This window comes from Diceros bicornis, chromosome 6, assembly GCF_020826845.1.
Source record: "Diceros bicornis minor isolate mBicDic1 chromosome 6, mDicBic1.mat.cur, whole genome shotgun sequence".
NCBI classification, from domain to species: Eukaryota; Metazoa; Chordata; class Mammalia; order Perissodactyla; family Rhinocerotidae; genus Diceros; species Diceros bicornis.
The window spans coordinates 88,437,406-88,452,672 of NC_080745.1; the positions used below are offsets into that span (position 1 = coordinate 88,437,406).

Genomic DNA, 15,267 nt, shown 5'->3' on the forward strand with positions numbered 1-15,267 from the left:
ATATGGAGAAGACGTTACTCTTGCTTAAAACCCTCCAACTGCTTTGCACTGCACTTAGGATAAACTTCAAACTCTATGTGGCCCGCAAGCCCTACACCTCTGGTACCTGCCTGTCGCCAACCTCACCTGCACCCCTAGCTCCATTCTCAGTGATTTGTCTGTTCTGAGAGATGGCTAAGCCCATTCCTCAAGGTCTGTACCTGCTGTTTCTCTGTAGCATTTTGTTTCTCTTAAGATGTATCATGCTTTGTTTTATATTTCTATACTGTATTCTCTCTTTATGCTGTCATCTCAAAGGCAGGAACATTTCTTAGATAATCATCCATAGAGACCTGCCTTTAGTAGGTATTCTCAACATAAATTTACATAAATTTAGATTGGTAACCAGTATAAACATCTTATAACTGAAAATGTAATAAAAACCAAATTTGTCATTCACTTCAGTATGAATTCAAAAGAAACCCTTTTTTATCCATTAAACTTACAGTTCAGGAGATATTTCTGAGGTAATCCTGATGTAGTTGTTCTCAGAGATGCTGAATTTATGGAAGAGAACCCACTCTGGCATCTTCTTGGCGATAGAGTAAGTAGAGAGGGGATGCAGCTGAGCAACTTGTTTGTGTGTGAGCATCAAATAGTTCCCTGATCCATCAACATCCCGAGCAATCTGAAAGGATGAGTTTTCAAGAAAAGAGATTCTGCATTAATATGGAGATCAGTACAGATCTTCCTCAACTTATGATGGGGTTACGCCCCGATAAACCCATCATAAGTTGAAAATGCATTTAATACACCTTACCTACCGAACATCACAGCTTAGCCTCGCCTCCCTTAAACATGCTTAGAACACTTACATTAGCCTACAGTTGGGCAAAATCATCTAACATAAAGCATATTTTATAATAAAGTGTTGGATATCTCATGTAACTTATTGAATACTGTACTGAAAGTGAGAAACAGAATAGCTGTGTGGGTACAGAACGGTCGTAAGGATATCGGTTGTTCACCCTTGTGATTGCATGGCCGACTGGGAGCTGTGCTCGCTGCCGCTACCCAGCATCACAAGACGCATATGACTAGCCCAGGAAAAGAGCAAAATTCAGAACTCGAAACGTGGTTTCTACTGAATGCTTGCTTTAGCACCATCATCAAGTCAAAAAATCTTTAAGTGGAACAATCCTAAGTTGGAGACTCTGTATATAAAAATGCTTTAAAAATTCCAAAGTATTTCATACAGAATAGCTAAAACTAGAAATCTGCCACCAATGTTTCCTATTTTCAGATACAGAAAATAAGCCGTAAACATATTTTGCCCAAAACTTTGAGATGGTGATGATGATGTTAACTAACCAGCAATGTCAGCGCAGCATGCTAGAAGAGCACAGCTACAAAGGTGCGTGTTGTGGGCATGACATGATGCTGGCCTGTTACCTGCCACATGAAGGACTATGCACTTAAATGTCACATGCTTTACACTTGCTGTCTCAGCTCTAATCCTCACAATACCCTGTGATACAGGTACCTTATTTTTTCCGTACAGATGAGCTAAAATGTCATTTTTCTCCATTAAGACTGCTTTAGAGTTTATGTGGAAATACCACAATGTTTCTGTTACTGTGATGTGAAGAGCATGCCTACTTCTGTAATGTGCTTTAATTCAGAGGCAGCCTTCACTCTGGGAAGAAACAAATGAGAGATTACTTTTATTTGTTTCTTGGGCATTATATCACTGATTAAATGTGAGCTGATTCACAAACAGGTGAGATGAGAGACTACATCTGATTAGCCAAAAAGAGTATTTTAATAACTTTTCCTCTGTAATGAAAAAAGATCTTTTGTCCTTTTGGACAAAGTTAACATTCTGGCTTAGCCCTTCATTCCCTTGAGGGCAAGTATATCTAAATAGTAAATCTTGAATAACATATAAGAGTTTTTAGTTTTATTTTAAAGTTAACATCAATAAAAGAATCATCCTAAGTGAGAGATTCTGACAGAAAGTCCTGAACATGTGTGATTTTGTAAAGAACACACTCGAGGTGGTCTTATCCCTCCTCACCTGCATGAAGTAGCCAGACAGAAGTGCTTTCTTTATGTTCACAGTGTTTTCCTTTGAGCCAAAAGCAGGTTCCGCGTAGGGAAGCTCGATGCGCCTGATAATTTCTAAGAGTTCAGCTCGGATAACGTCTGCCATCCTGAGTGCAGGACAGTTGAGGAAGTAATCATGACACCACTTCTCGACACAGTCTGGGAGAGAGAACAACAAACGAAATGATTTGTCAAAGCTGAAACAGCCCAGCCAGGAAGGCGCTTTCTACGTCCTCTGTCTTCTCCTCTCCTGAAGAGGAGGTCACAGAAGAGTGGTAGAGAGGCAGCAAGGACAAGGAGAGTGGCAGTGGCTGTGACACTGGCTGTCTGAGCACTGCCAGGGAGGGAGACACGTCGGCTGCAACAACCTACACTGGCTACAGGGCTTTCACGATCCCACAGAATTACGGAAATAGCACGTTCCTAGCGTTGACCAAAAGTTATCACCCTTAATCTGTGGCTCGTAAGCGGCAGAGGAGACTGTCTTAAGATCAACATTTTGTCTTGTGTGTATTCAGCAAGGATGTACAAGTCCACGACATTTAATCAAACAAGGAAGGAAAAAGCTTACAGTATAAATTCCTCTGATCCATGAACATATCTCACATACTTAATTATAAGAAAAGGATTACTACTAGGCTGATTTGGGAATTAATTCCGTTATCGTTAAGCTCATCTACTACCTAAGCTAGCTCAAATTTTATATTAAAATTCAGTCACCTGGTTCAGTTTGCAGGTATTCTTTCTTGCCACCTATAATGACTTAGATGGACCCGGAGTTTTGCCTGACCTGGGAATGCACGTGGCCTTGGCACAGTGGGCAGAAGGGCCCTGTTGACCCTGTCCTGTCCAGTCAGGCCTATTCGGAGCAACAGGAGCATCTACTGGATCCAACAGTGGCCCTCATCCCACTTGCTCTCCAAAGATGCCACCAAATTCCCCATGTACTTTCTGGCTCCACTGACAACTTTTTCTTCTCAGCTTTGAAAAACTAACTCCCTGCTGTATACAATTCTACTGCCATTCAAACTGCTGTTATATTTTCTCACTTCATTTCAAATATTTTTCATACCATCTATTGGAGGAAAGGAAGCAAAAGATGCTTCACGGGAAACAGAGGTGAGAATAACCCTCCTTGCAGGAAGGGTACTCCTCACTGGCTGCCCTTTGGAGGACCCCGCCTCCGCCACACTGCTCTGCCTTCTCTGCCCCTCAAGATCCTCTTCCTGTCTTTAACTCCTCACATAGGAGTTTCGGCCAGCCCTAGTGGTCTAGGGGTTAAGATTCAGCGCCCTCACCATCACAGCCAGGGATCTTTTCCTGGTCAGGGAACCACACCACCCGTCGGTCAGTTGTCACACTGTGGCGGCTGTGTATTACTGTGAATGCTGAAAGCTATGCCACCAGTATTTCAAATACCAGCAGGGTCACCCATGGTGGACAGGTTTCAGCGGAGCTTCCAGATTAAGACAGACTAGGAAGGACCTGGCCACCTACTTCCGAAAAAGTTGGCCACTAAAACCCTATGAAGGGGCCAGCCTCGTGGCGGAGTGGTTAAGTTTGGCACGCCCCACCTCGGCAGCCTGGGGTTCGTGGGTTTGGATTCTGGGCATGGACCTACACCACTCATCAAGCTATGCTGTGGCAGCGACCTACATACAAAATGGAGGAAGACTGGCATAGATGTTAGCTCAGGGCCAATCTTCCTCACCAAAAAAAAAACCCCCCAAAAGCAAAAAATATCCCCTATGAATAGTAGTGGAGCATTGTCTGAGATAGTGCCAGAAGGTGAGAGCATGATGCAAAAGACTGGGCAGGGTTCCACTCTGCTGTCCACAGGGTCACTAGGAGTCAGAATCCACTTGACTCACTAACAACAAATAGGAGTTTCACATAGAGGAGTTTCCAGTTCCCTTATCACTGGGTATCCTCTCGTGAAAATTAATATACCCACTGTCGTTCAGACACACCCAGGACTTCTGCATCAGCTTTCACACATGCCATTCTACAGTCTGGACGCCCCCTCACGGCCCTGCCAAGCTGCAGTCAAATTCTCTCCACCCTCCCCCAGCACGCCCACCTCTTCTCTACTATTATCTGGAGGTGGGGTTTGTTTTGTTCTGAATGCTCTATATTCTTTCTCCATCTAGTGGGAATATGCCATGTGATGGAAATGTATCCCCTGCACCCCGTACCATCATGCCCTAGGCAAGCTCACTCAAAGGCTGGCTGGCTGAAGGCTGCAGTTGTGTAAATACAGGCTCCCCCTGCGGTGTGTCAGAGCCCTGTGGAAGCAGGAGGGGTGCGTTCCACTGCTCAGCAGAAACGTCCGGGTGCATTTAGGGCCTCAAGTGCCATTCCACTCAAGTGACCAATGGGGCGAGAGAAGAAATGTGTCTAATGAATAACAGCTCAGCTTTATTTGGGGAAGAAAAGGTGGAATTAGGTCATTTCCAAGAATCACAAGCATTCACTTACGCTCACTGGTGGAATTCAGAGTCGCATCTTGGTAGGCCTTGTAAATGTTGATGAGGGTAAAGTGATCTCCTTCAGGATGTAAAAATGTCTTCCAGCAAGTCAAGGCAGCCTCCTCAGCTCCATGTGGCAGATGCGAAAAGCAGCTGGGAGCTTTAAGATGCAAGAGGTCACAAGGTCAGCAATAATGGAGACATTTCATCTTGGCACAACATGCAGAGGGAGGGGCTCGCTACTGCTTGTGGAACTGCTCCTGCCTTATTCCGTGAATAAATCTCATTCTTGTTTACTCAGACAGCAAAGAAATTTCCGGTGAGTTGTCAAAATGTATGTCTCCTTGATTTTGTTTGTTTGCTTTTCTCAGGTCTGCTTAGTGTGGTTAATACCCTGCCTATATTACAATGGGAGCCAGGAACTTGAGATGCTCAGAGGCCCAGACGCAGGGACAGGATTAGAACTTAAGTCCTAACACAGCATGGCCTTTGGTCTGTGGTCTGTTACGCCAGGAAAAGAATGAGTTAAAACATATAAACCAAGAGGAATGAAGGTAGTAGGAAATAAAAACCACTCACGCATAATCATTTGGGAAAGGACACTTCTAGGGACATATTTTTCTTGATCTGCACTGATTACTTTAGCAAAAGCAAACTTGATATGCTTTCACATGTCTGATTAAGAAATTCACTGGCTTTTGATTTTGATATTTTCATATTAAGATAATTCTTATAATTTTCTACCTTTTTAATTATTAAAACATTTCATTATCATTTCAAACAGCTCTCATTTAAATCTACACCTGGCACAGATTCACAACACAAATACAAACACAATTCAAATTCCTTAAGGAATACCTGTTACCATGGCGGCGACTGTCAGCATTTCATCTACACAGTCAAATTCACAGGATGCTAAGATAGACTTGGAGAGCTGTGGATCAAGAGGGAACTCAGACATGATGATTCCAAATTCAGACAGATTTCCATCATTGTCCAGGGCTGCCAGATAATCTAAGTCTTCCAAAGCCTGCATCAAACTTTCCGGTGCTAGGAAAGAAGAAATTAATAATCAGAAAGTCTCATACAACCAAGATGGAGTAACAGGTACTAGAATTTCCCTCCCACATGAAACAACCAAACAATGAACAAAATATGTGAAAGAACAGTTGGCAAGACAACGAGCATCAGGCAGTGAAGGACCGTGATTCCTGAGAGCTGGACACTAATGAGGCGAGCCCTAGGATTGCCCAGCTTACTGCCCTGAAAGCTTCCAGGATGTGGTGCAGGGCAGGGAACCCAGGTGAAGGCTGCCAGACTCCCTGAGTTATGAAGATGGTGCTGAGGGTCCAGGGAGACTAAGGTGGCCAGAGCTTGCAGGTCGGAGTACCTGAGAGGAGAGAGCTGGACAGAGAGAAGACTTGGGACATCTACCAAAGTCCTCCTCGCCAGTCAGCAGAGCACATGTAAGAAACTACGCCAGGCCAGAGAAAGAACCATTCAAAGGATGAGAAAGAACAGAGCCTGGTGTTCACATGGGATCTAGGATTCTGCCTGTTTCCACCAGCCAGACTGGAAAACCCCATGATTCATGGCTCTCTGGGTAGGAAACACAGGGCCTAAGCCCCAGATGCACACTGCTCCAGTGCCATCTAACCAATCCTAAAACAAGACCTGAAAGGATCACACTGCATCTCAGGACAAAGCTCAAGAATATTTATAGGAATACAAAACCCAATATCCAACACAGTAAAACGTACAGTGTTTAGCATTCACTAAAAAATTATGAGGCAGGAAAATACAATCCCATAACAAAGAGAAAAATTAACCTATCGAAACTGACCCATACCTCAGATGACAGAAACAGCTGACAAGGATGTTAAAAGAGCTATTTGCCAGGGCAAATAAGGATAGAAGGCTGATTTTCTCCATCCCTTTACTTCTCTTTTAAGTTTATATAACATCAATAATGGTGTGGTGTTTATTATATATGCTTAACGTCCACCAAAAAAGATAATCCATTTATTCAAAGCAAAGTATTCTCCTTGCCCAAGCAGAAGGTTATATTAAAATAAATGTGTTTTTCCCCCGTCTGCTACATGGTATAGCAATGAAGGCCACACAAAGAAGTAAATCATCTAGTACAAAGCTGCTGTATTATTCTACAGAAGAAACGGAAGGATCTACGAGAGCTACTGAATTGGTTTCATTTGTCTCAATTCCAACATGTGTGTGGTGGGTGGAAGATGAAGACTATGGGGACCTAAGAAGCAATTTACCCTATTTGCATCTGGGAGTTCAAAGTAACAAACAGTAAAAATTTACTTATTTGCTGTCCAAACTTTGACAACTAAGCTATTTGTCAAAATTTCAGGCAAACTGTGTAACTCAAAAGCCAGTCACAAACTCAGATTTGATAAAATGCCCCCATTCCTATCAAGACCCAATGAAAACATGGGGAGAAACCACGACTGTGGGTTGAGAAATAACTCCCTGGCGCTGCGGTGCAGTTCACGGTATCTCGCGCTCCCTGAGAAGAGCAGAGCAAGCACCAGGCATGGTCTCAACCTTGGACACGTGAGTTGCAAGCAAACGATGTGTTTCTGGGAAAAGCAAGCGTCAGGGCAGAGGGGCTGTACAAAGCAGCCCAGAGCAACCCTGCAGAGAACCCAGATGCTGCTGGAAGACCGAGGCACAGCTTTAATCCCCACCTGGGAGAAGAGAAGTTTAACTTCCCTATTGTTTTTGACTTCTCTCATCAAGATTTAAAACTGAGAAGAGCAGGACCCCCCAGGAGATCCCTGTCCCTGGGTTCTGACCCCACAGTCCCACCTGGGTGCTGGCACGGAGCACCGGTGGACTCCTGGTTCATGCTTGGAGACCCTGAGGCAAAGATGAGACCTTGAAAAGCCACAGTTCCCAGAAGGAAACAGATAGGCTGTTTAGAAAAAATAGCCTGCGAGTTCCATCAGTGATCCATGAAATGAGGAGTAGCAGCTGAGCCGCTGGAGAAGGTGCAGGACGCAGCAACAGAAACAAGCCTCTCAGATTAAACAGAGCAGGAGGGGGTTGGGAGCACAGACTTAATTACTAAAAGCCATTTAGAAACCAATTTCTATAAATCAGCAAAGCCACTGCATTATAAGTTACAGGATCTTTGGCAAGTGTCCCTATAAGCACCTGGCTTGACAGCCAGCCTCTGTCCCCAAAGGTCACCTATCCCTTCTCATTTTTATGCCCTGGAGTTGAGCTGGCTGCACACAGGATTACTAACAGAAATAACTTCATGATTCTGCTCCCAGTCCTAACACCAAAAAAGAGGATGTTCTTGGGGTTTTATCATATTAGAAAGAACAAGTTAATGAATGCGGATTACACAGGTGCAGGAACAATAACAAATCACTGACTGGGATTCGCTAATACTACATTCTACATCTTAAAACATCTCCCCAACGTGGCCCATAAAATTGTCTTAGCTAAAAAGCAGAAGGGTTTAGATGAGGGTTCTTTATGGCAGTGCTGTTTAAGTGTAACATGGTAAATAATGCTAACAAATGGAACATAAACGTTTTAGTGCGAGGATCTTCTTTACAGCAGTGCAGAATCAGACTGCTTTATTCTGAGGGCAATTTCAATATGAACAAAACATCATTTTTATCAAGGAGTATTGGCAACAGCAGCCGCACTCCCTGCAGAATAGCTCACTGCAAGGTCACACTCCTTCCCCACTGCTATCATTCAAAGTAACCTGAAGGGCTATTATCACAGTATTTCTTTACTGTTCCATGGAACCCCAAATGCCAGGCTTCAGTATTGTATCTGTGTTTTCCTTCCACAGCATCAGCAGAAAGGCTGGTCACAAAGAGGTCATTAATCTGTAACAGGGGTTCAAGTCCACTAGCCAAAGCAAGGGGCTGACCCAGTGCTGATTCTGAGCAGGAGCACAGGTCAGGGGAGGAGTCCAAGGCTCTGCTGTGCCATTTCCAGAACCAACTGCCTCACATGGCATGTTGCCTATGGTATTGAAAGGTATGCCAAAATCTAAGACATCAAATAGTAGGAATCATAGGTGGCTCCCCTCCCCTTTATGGGGACACCTACTCAGGCGCTCAGCAGGAGAGAGAGAAGACCAAGAAACCAGAAACGGAGTGCCAATGCTGTTCAAGCCTCTATTTTCAGGTGTTCCTGAGGCACAACCACATGCTCCTCTTGGACTTCATCGGAGCCCCCCCCGATTTCCCTATTGTAATTCACTTTTGCTTATGCTGGTTTGAGTTGCATTACTGGCACTTGCATCCAGAAGAATTCTAATACATATACATCATAAATTCTGTAACAAAGAAAAAGTGTATCCAAAGTGCCAGCGGAACTTAGAAAAGGACAGAGCCAGCCTAGGAAAGAACAAGAATAGCTACACTCACACAGTGCTTACTGTGTGCCAGGTTCACACATTAATTCTATACATCTTTACCTATGCAGACAAACAGTAACAGCTTGAGAGGACTAAAGGAGAAAATGAAGCTTCTAGGCCCGACTGGCTTTAGGATTGGGACTCCGGCGTTGTGTACATCGAAGTAAAGAGTCCACAGAGGGAGAGAAACTGAAGAATCAAGAGATGGTTCTGGTTTGATGGCGCAGACTCTGAAAAGTCTTGAGACTTTTAGGGAATAGGATTACGAGTTTAATTCTGAAGAAGATAGGAAGGAAAGGCCTCTGTTTCACTTAATTTCATGAACACATGCTCATAAAACGTGGCATTTGCCTAACTCCTACCCCTTTACAGTGTACACAGCACTTCTGCATAAATAATCTCACTGAACCTCTTAACAACCTCCATGATACAGGAGGGCAAACACTCGATCCTCATGTTACAGATGAGAAAATGGTAAGTGACTTGCCAAAGCCACAGGGCTAACCAGCCCGTTTCCTCGGCTGTAAAACGAGGATTTGAATGCAGGCCTTTTCGCCTGTAGCGTCTGTTCTAACCAGCGTGCTGTGAGCACAGCTGCTGCTGGACTCGTGTCCTCCGGCTCCAAGTCCAGTGCTCTGCTGGGATCGACCATGGCTTCTCAGAGGTCATCTGGTGCTGCCTCCCAACGCCTGTGGATCAGTAACTGTTTCTCACCCCACTGAAACAGCCCTTTGTAGGATCTTCTGCAGCTCAGGGCCTACGAGCCTTCTGTCTCAGAGCTCGGGGGAGCTACACAGATGACGACGCTACAGTATTTACCATGCGCCAGTCACTTTCCTAAGGGCCTACAAATATTAACTAATTTATCCCAACAACTCTGTGAACCAATTACTTTGATTATACTCACATTCAGAGAAAGAAACAGGCACTGGAGGGCGACATAAGTGCTGACGATGGCACAGTTGTGAACAAGGGGGCTGGGACTGGAGCCCCGGCAGCCTGCTCAGGAGCCTGAGCTGTCTGCTGCAGTTCCCTAAGTATGGGTGACCCTCTGCCCTGGTTTGGCAGGGGTGGCCGTTTCCATCTCTCACCCCAACTTAATTATGAACAGCATCCTCTTCCCTCTCAAACACCCTGGCCTGAATAGTAAGTCACACGGACACTGGACCCACGAAGAGCCTAATAGGTATCAACAGCTGAAAGTGCTTCCATCCTGTGCCTTTTAAAATCTCTCCCAGATTTCATTTTCACTTTCTGTAAAATTACTTTGTTACTTCCAAGATCCTCTCAGATCCTCCCAAACTGGTTTATGAATTGCTTTAGCATATCTGTGCCTCTTTTTCACATCCTACCCCCACCATCTGAATATAGCAATAGACTTTGTGTGGCCTTTAGACAATCGTGTAACCCTTATTAATTTAAAAACCTAGACTGGGGCCTCCTGCCAGGGTGGTGGTAGACTATTTGCTAATCTCTTGGGGCTGCCTGGGGGGCGACCGGCAGCATAAACCCTGCCGCAGATGGAAGGATCTGCAGCTATTTGTGAGGGCCACAATGTGAATGCAAAGTCCGCAGCCCGCCCCCCATTCTCCTCTTAGTACAGACTGTAACATTTTAAGACCCTTCTGTAAACTCCAAAGCAAAATCCCAAGTTCCCAGTGATTTATAAACAAGCACATGCACCTCCCTAGTATACTTACAAACCAGGCTTTTAGTGCGGCAAGTAGAATTCCAGAAGATCCTGATGCATTGAAATATGTGCACCATCACTACAGATCAAGCCACGAGGAATCTTGAATCCCTCTCTTTGCCAGCACCAACACTGGCCTCTGCAGCCCCCTGCTTTATTCTGTCCCTGCATTCCTTCTTCTTCTTGAGATCTTTGTCTCGTCCTGCATGCCATGTCTGGCAAGTCTGTGTTTGAGTTCATTTTTCATAGATGATACCAAAGCCAGTCATCTGGCCACCACCAAAATGAGTCCTGAGTCCAAATACAAAGATGACATCTGGTGTGGTCTTGTATGTTTTGGCTAGTTTGTCTCCAAAATTCTGCCTAGGTTCTGCTGCCTATCCAGGGAAAAGACACCTAAGACCACCTGCCTTCATGAAGTGGTCAGCTGGTCCTGAGCTTCCCACGATGGAAGTCAACCCTTAGCACCAGGGAAGGAAAAACTGATTTTGCTTTAAAGAGATCTATACCAAGGGAATTCAATTAATAGCCTGTAGCCTAGTTATGCCAAATTCATTTTCACATGGTTCATGAAGCCTGAAAAGGGTAACAGGTTTGCTGCATTTGCGTATTTCAATTATAAGTTGAATTAAATGCAGCAGCTGCAAGCATCGTCCTTTTTTTTGCTCCCAAAATGATGAGTCAGAGTTAACCCACAGTTATATTTTCCCCAAGCACAGCAGAAAATAGTTTTGTGTGTATTGTCAAGAGACAAAACTGAATCGTTGCCCTAACTAACCCTTTTGTCTCCCAGTTAGTTATCAGCTCTAAGCCTCATGCAGTAAGCAGCAGAGAGGGTGACCACTCAGAGAGCACAGGAGTTCTCTTGCGCTGCTATGGTTTGCTGTTTGCTTTATAAAATCTTTGACATTACCAAGCCTGCTTTTCTTCTCCCTTCATGGCTAGTCCACCAATCATCTACCATCCTGCAAATACCGAGGGAATCCACAGTGATTCTTAGGCTTAGGAGATGAGCAGTGGGACTGGAAGAACAATTTTCAAAAATGAAGCATGTTTCTTCAGAGGATGGTCTCTGAGAGGTCTCTGGAGCAATTCACCTGGCTGACCAGCCTATAACAAAAGCCAAGCCATCTAAAGCTCAAGCTCACCGGGGAGAAACAGATGCAAGATTCCTTCTTCTCACCTTCCAGATTCCTTCTTCTTTGAGGACCAGAAGAAAAAGCCAAGAGAAGGGTCGGTTTGATTCAAAAGTTAAGGGATCATGGCTAAAGGAACACTGCCTCCAGGATCTCCTAGCCAGTTTGGACCATATGACCCACTCCCCCATGTCCCCATCCTGTCCCTTTCTAACTTACCACACTTATCACTCCCACAATTTCTGAAGTCTTGTCTTGTAGACAAAGTCTAAGAAAAATGCATTCAATCTAAGCTTGCCACATACATTTTACAACTTTACATCACACTCTGTGACTCTTTCCTCAGAGCAACTCCTTTTTAGAAGCTATATTTATCACAAATACATTCACTAGTTAAGCTAGTCAGGAAGGGGCCAGGCCTAATGAGCCTTTTCTTGGGTGGCGAAACTATGAGCCAAGCAAAGCTGGCTCACACCCTCAGAGTCAGGCATTAGGAGTGGACTGCTCGGCTGGTATCCAGGTGATGTGCTAATTTTTCCGGGAACCTAAATGCCAAGGTCTTCTTTCCTTACATTCTGTTTAGGCTTCTCATTCCTGCGTGCCTCTGAGCTCTGCCTCCATGCTTCCCCTGCCTCCTCCTCTTATTCTGGAGAAGAACTTCCCAATTCACACTGTGCTCTGAGATCTTGACACCCTAAGCCCTCGGGGAAGCCAGAGTCTCCTGCCCAAGAACAGCCTCCCCCAGGACTCCAAACCCCCCTTCTAGTTTACTGTGGCTTCCAGGGGCATCATATATTTTCATGAAGATTTAGCACTGTAGGCAGCAAATGGGGTGGGGCACTGTACATTTTTGCAGAAGAGTAGACTGCAACCCTTTTCGTGCAGGAACAGATAGCTCCAATTGGAGGAGATGGCTACAGAGGAAGGAGATGACCTGTTTTAGAAGAGATAAGGAGCTCATCTGGTCCCTTTTCCCTCTTAGAGATTCCACTGCTCCTTTAGGTAAAGTCTTTGTTGAAAATTTAAGATTCCAAAGAGTTCCTGAAAGCAACTGATTTTTCAAAGTGTTTACTGGGAGAGTTTCAATGTATGACTGCCAGGAGGTTCCGGGAAGGGCCCAGCACTGGGGAAGAGCACCATCCACCTGCAAGCGGCGGATGTGACCTCCAGATGAGGACACTGCAAGCGATGCTCCTGTGGCATCCCAGAGCGGCAGGCAACGCTGTTCCTTAGGACCTTCCACAGTGGAATTCTTGGACTGTCTCCAGTCTATTTTCCTTTCCACCTTTTTATTTCAAAGGTTAGCATCTTAGGAGACCCTCCTCTTACTTAACTTACTCCAGATTCTACTGGTCGTTTAAAGAAATATTTAAGAAAGAGTAATTCTAAAATAACCTATATTTCTCAAGTGTTTGTAAATTCTATTGGCACCACCATTGCGCAAAATGACTGAAAGATACAGGAGCTGAGAAAAAGCAATGCAAAAAAGTAGAAATTATACAGTTTCCATTTAAGTATACTCTCTGCTTACAAGGTCTTTTGGCTGACCGTGCTCTCTCGTGCACATTTGATACGTAACACCCAGATCGATAGACGGTCATTCACCCTCTTTGATAAACATACTGAAAATTTCAACCGCTGGCCTGAAGTGTGGAATAAGTTAAGGAAGTTCTTCTTATTAAAATACAAGTAAAAACTAAAATATCAACTGAAGGGCAATCAGAACTTGCCCTTTAAATCAGGAACCTTCATATGAGGCCTTGAAGACCCACGTAGTTTCCCTGAAGGCGAGCTGCAGGTCTGAGCACACGGCAGCAGTTCACAGGTAGACAGGGCCCAGATTCGGGCAGTGTGAAGGGCACTGCTGCTGAGAGCGGTGACTGGGCTTAGGTCCTTGAGCAGCAGTGGGCCGATGGGTAGAATCCAGTGAGCTGCATTCCTCCCTGTGCAGACATGTGCTCCTAGACCCCTGGAGACTGCACTCAGCAAGGAGCATCTGACTCCCTCTGTGCTGGCTCTGGGGGGACAGGGTGTCTGTGGGGGGAGTGAGAACCACCAAAGGACTTTTCTAAGGAAAAGAGGGCACTGACCACTAGGAAAGATGTTTAAGCCAATGGGGCTCGGTCTGTTTTAAGGAGACACGACAGCAGAGTGGTTAATATGACTCTGCAAGCACACTGTTCACCTTCTCTGTTTGTGTATGTTACCTAATTTTTCTCTCACTCAGTTTCCTCATCTGTAAATTGGAGAAAATCATAGCATTGACCTCAGAGGGTTGCTGCAGTATTAAATGACTTACTACGTCAGTAAAGACCATATAAATGTTATTGTTCTTGTTATTCTGGAGAGGACAGGCAGGTATTTAAATGGACAGGAGTAGGAAGAGCATTTGCTGCTTTCAACCTTTCCTCACCAGCTGGTTGTCGACATTGTACACTAAACAGCCAATAGCACCTCCCTGATGCCAGAGCCAGAGCTGAAGAAACCAGGGGGCTGGGAAGAACAAGTTTTGGCTCCTTTCCCGAGCAGGTGGCATCCCTTTGCCCTGCGGCTCTGGCAGCCCTGTCACACAGGGAGAAGCCGCTGCCCTTGCATTTCCTTAGCCTTTTATTCAGCCTTCTGGTGGTATTCAATTGAGCAGCTGGTTGCTGGAGAAGCAAAGGTCCCAACGAGTTATGATTCTCGAGGGGAGAAAGCCAGCACCTCCTATATGATAGAGGGCTTTTCTCGGTGTACTCATTAGAGGAGCTACTCCCCTAGGGAAAGATGTTCAGACTGTAATTGTAACAGCTCATGCCTAAGCTTAAAACCTTTACCCTTTCACATAAAAGTTTGACCTAAATTACAAAGGAATGAACTCCTAATGGATTTTCCCCGGTGGCAGTAGCATTTCTGAGGAAGGACCCTTTGCTTACAAAGGTCCCCACCAAGAAACTCAATGCTGCCAGAATTCCGCCCTTGCCCTCCACTGCCCTCAGCCTTATGCTTCCATATTCCACCATCCCTCCTGATTTCCGAGGCCCAGGCTTCCTGTGCTCCAGTGTCCAATGGCAGCCAATTTCCCAGTGTCAGAACAGATATTTTCTTAGAGGTTGTTGCTTTTTTCAATTACTTTAGAGAATGTTTACCTCTAATGGGGAAAATGCTTCGGTGCAAACCAAATCCCCACGCTCGCCTGCACTGCCAAGTGCCAATTGCTCTTTGGACTGAGGATGGGCGAGAGGGAAGAAGCTAAGTCTCAGCCCCCACACCCTGCTGACACGCGAGCACAAAGCTACCTGGTCTATTCATGAAGTCACAGTGGCCCAAACCCGCGATGTCTATTCTCTTCATAAAAAGCACCATGCTGGTTAGGTTGGCTTCCTGCATTTCTGCTGGCTTAAATGGCCGCATGTCTTTGGAGGCAAATTCTTCAGAGTACAGACAGAAAAGTTTTCCTAGAAGAAACCAAAGAAAATGGCTTTAATATCTCTGTGT

At 45.0% G+C, this 15,267-nt stretch overlaps 1 protein-coding gene and 1 long non-coding RNA gene across 2 annotated transcripts in view; one reads left to right on the top strand and one right to left on the bottom strand.

Annotated features, from left to right (window-relative positions):
* Positions 1-15,267, bottom strand: part of DHX32 (DEAH-box helicase 32 (putative)) — a 39,539-nt gene that overhangs the window by 1,094 nt on the left and 23,178 nt on the right. The window contains exons 6-10 of the mRNA XM_058544261.1: positions 15,069-15,227; positions 5,412-5,603; positions 4,564-4,713; positions 2,057-2,244; positions 486-667 (exon numbers count right to left, since the gene is read on the bottom strand). Coding sequence (XP_058400244.1) covers positions 486-667; positions 2,057-2,244; positions 4,564-4,713; positions 5,412-5,603; positions 15,069-15,227 — 871 coding nt within the window. The remainder of the gene's footprint in view (positions 1-485; positions 668-2,056; positions 2,245-4,563; positions 4,714-5,411; positions 5,604-15,068; positions 15,228-15,267) is intronic.
* Positions 1,040-4,855, top strand: LOC131407541 (uncharacterized). The gene is made up of 2 exons (XR_009220515.1): positions 1,040-1,393; positions 2,815-4,855. It is a non-coding gene; the product is annotated as an uncharacterized LOC131407541 (long non-coding RNA).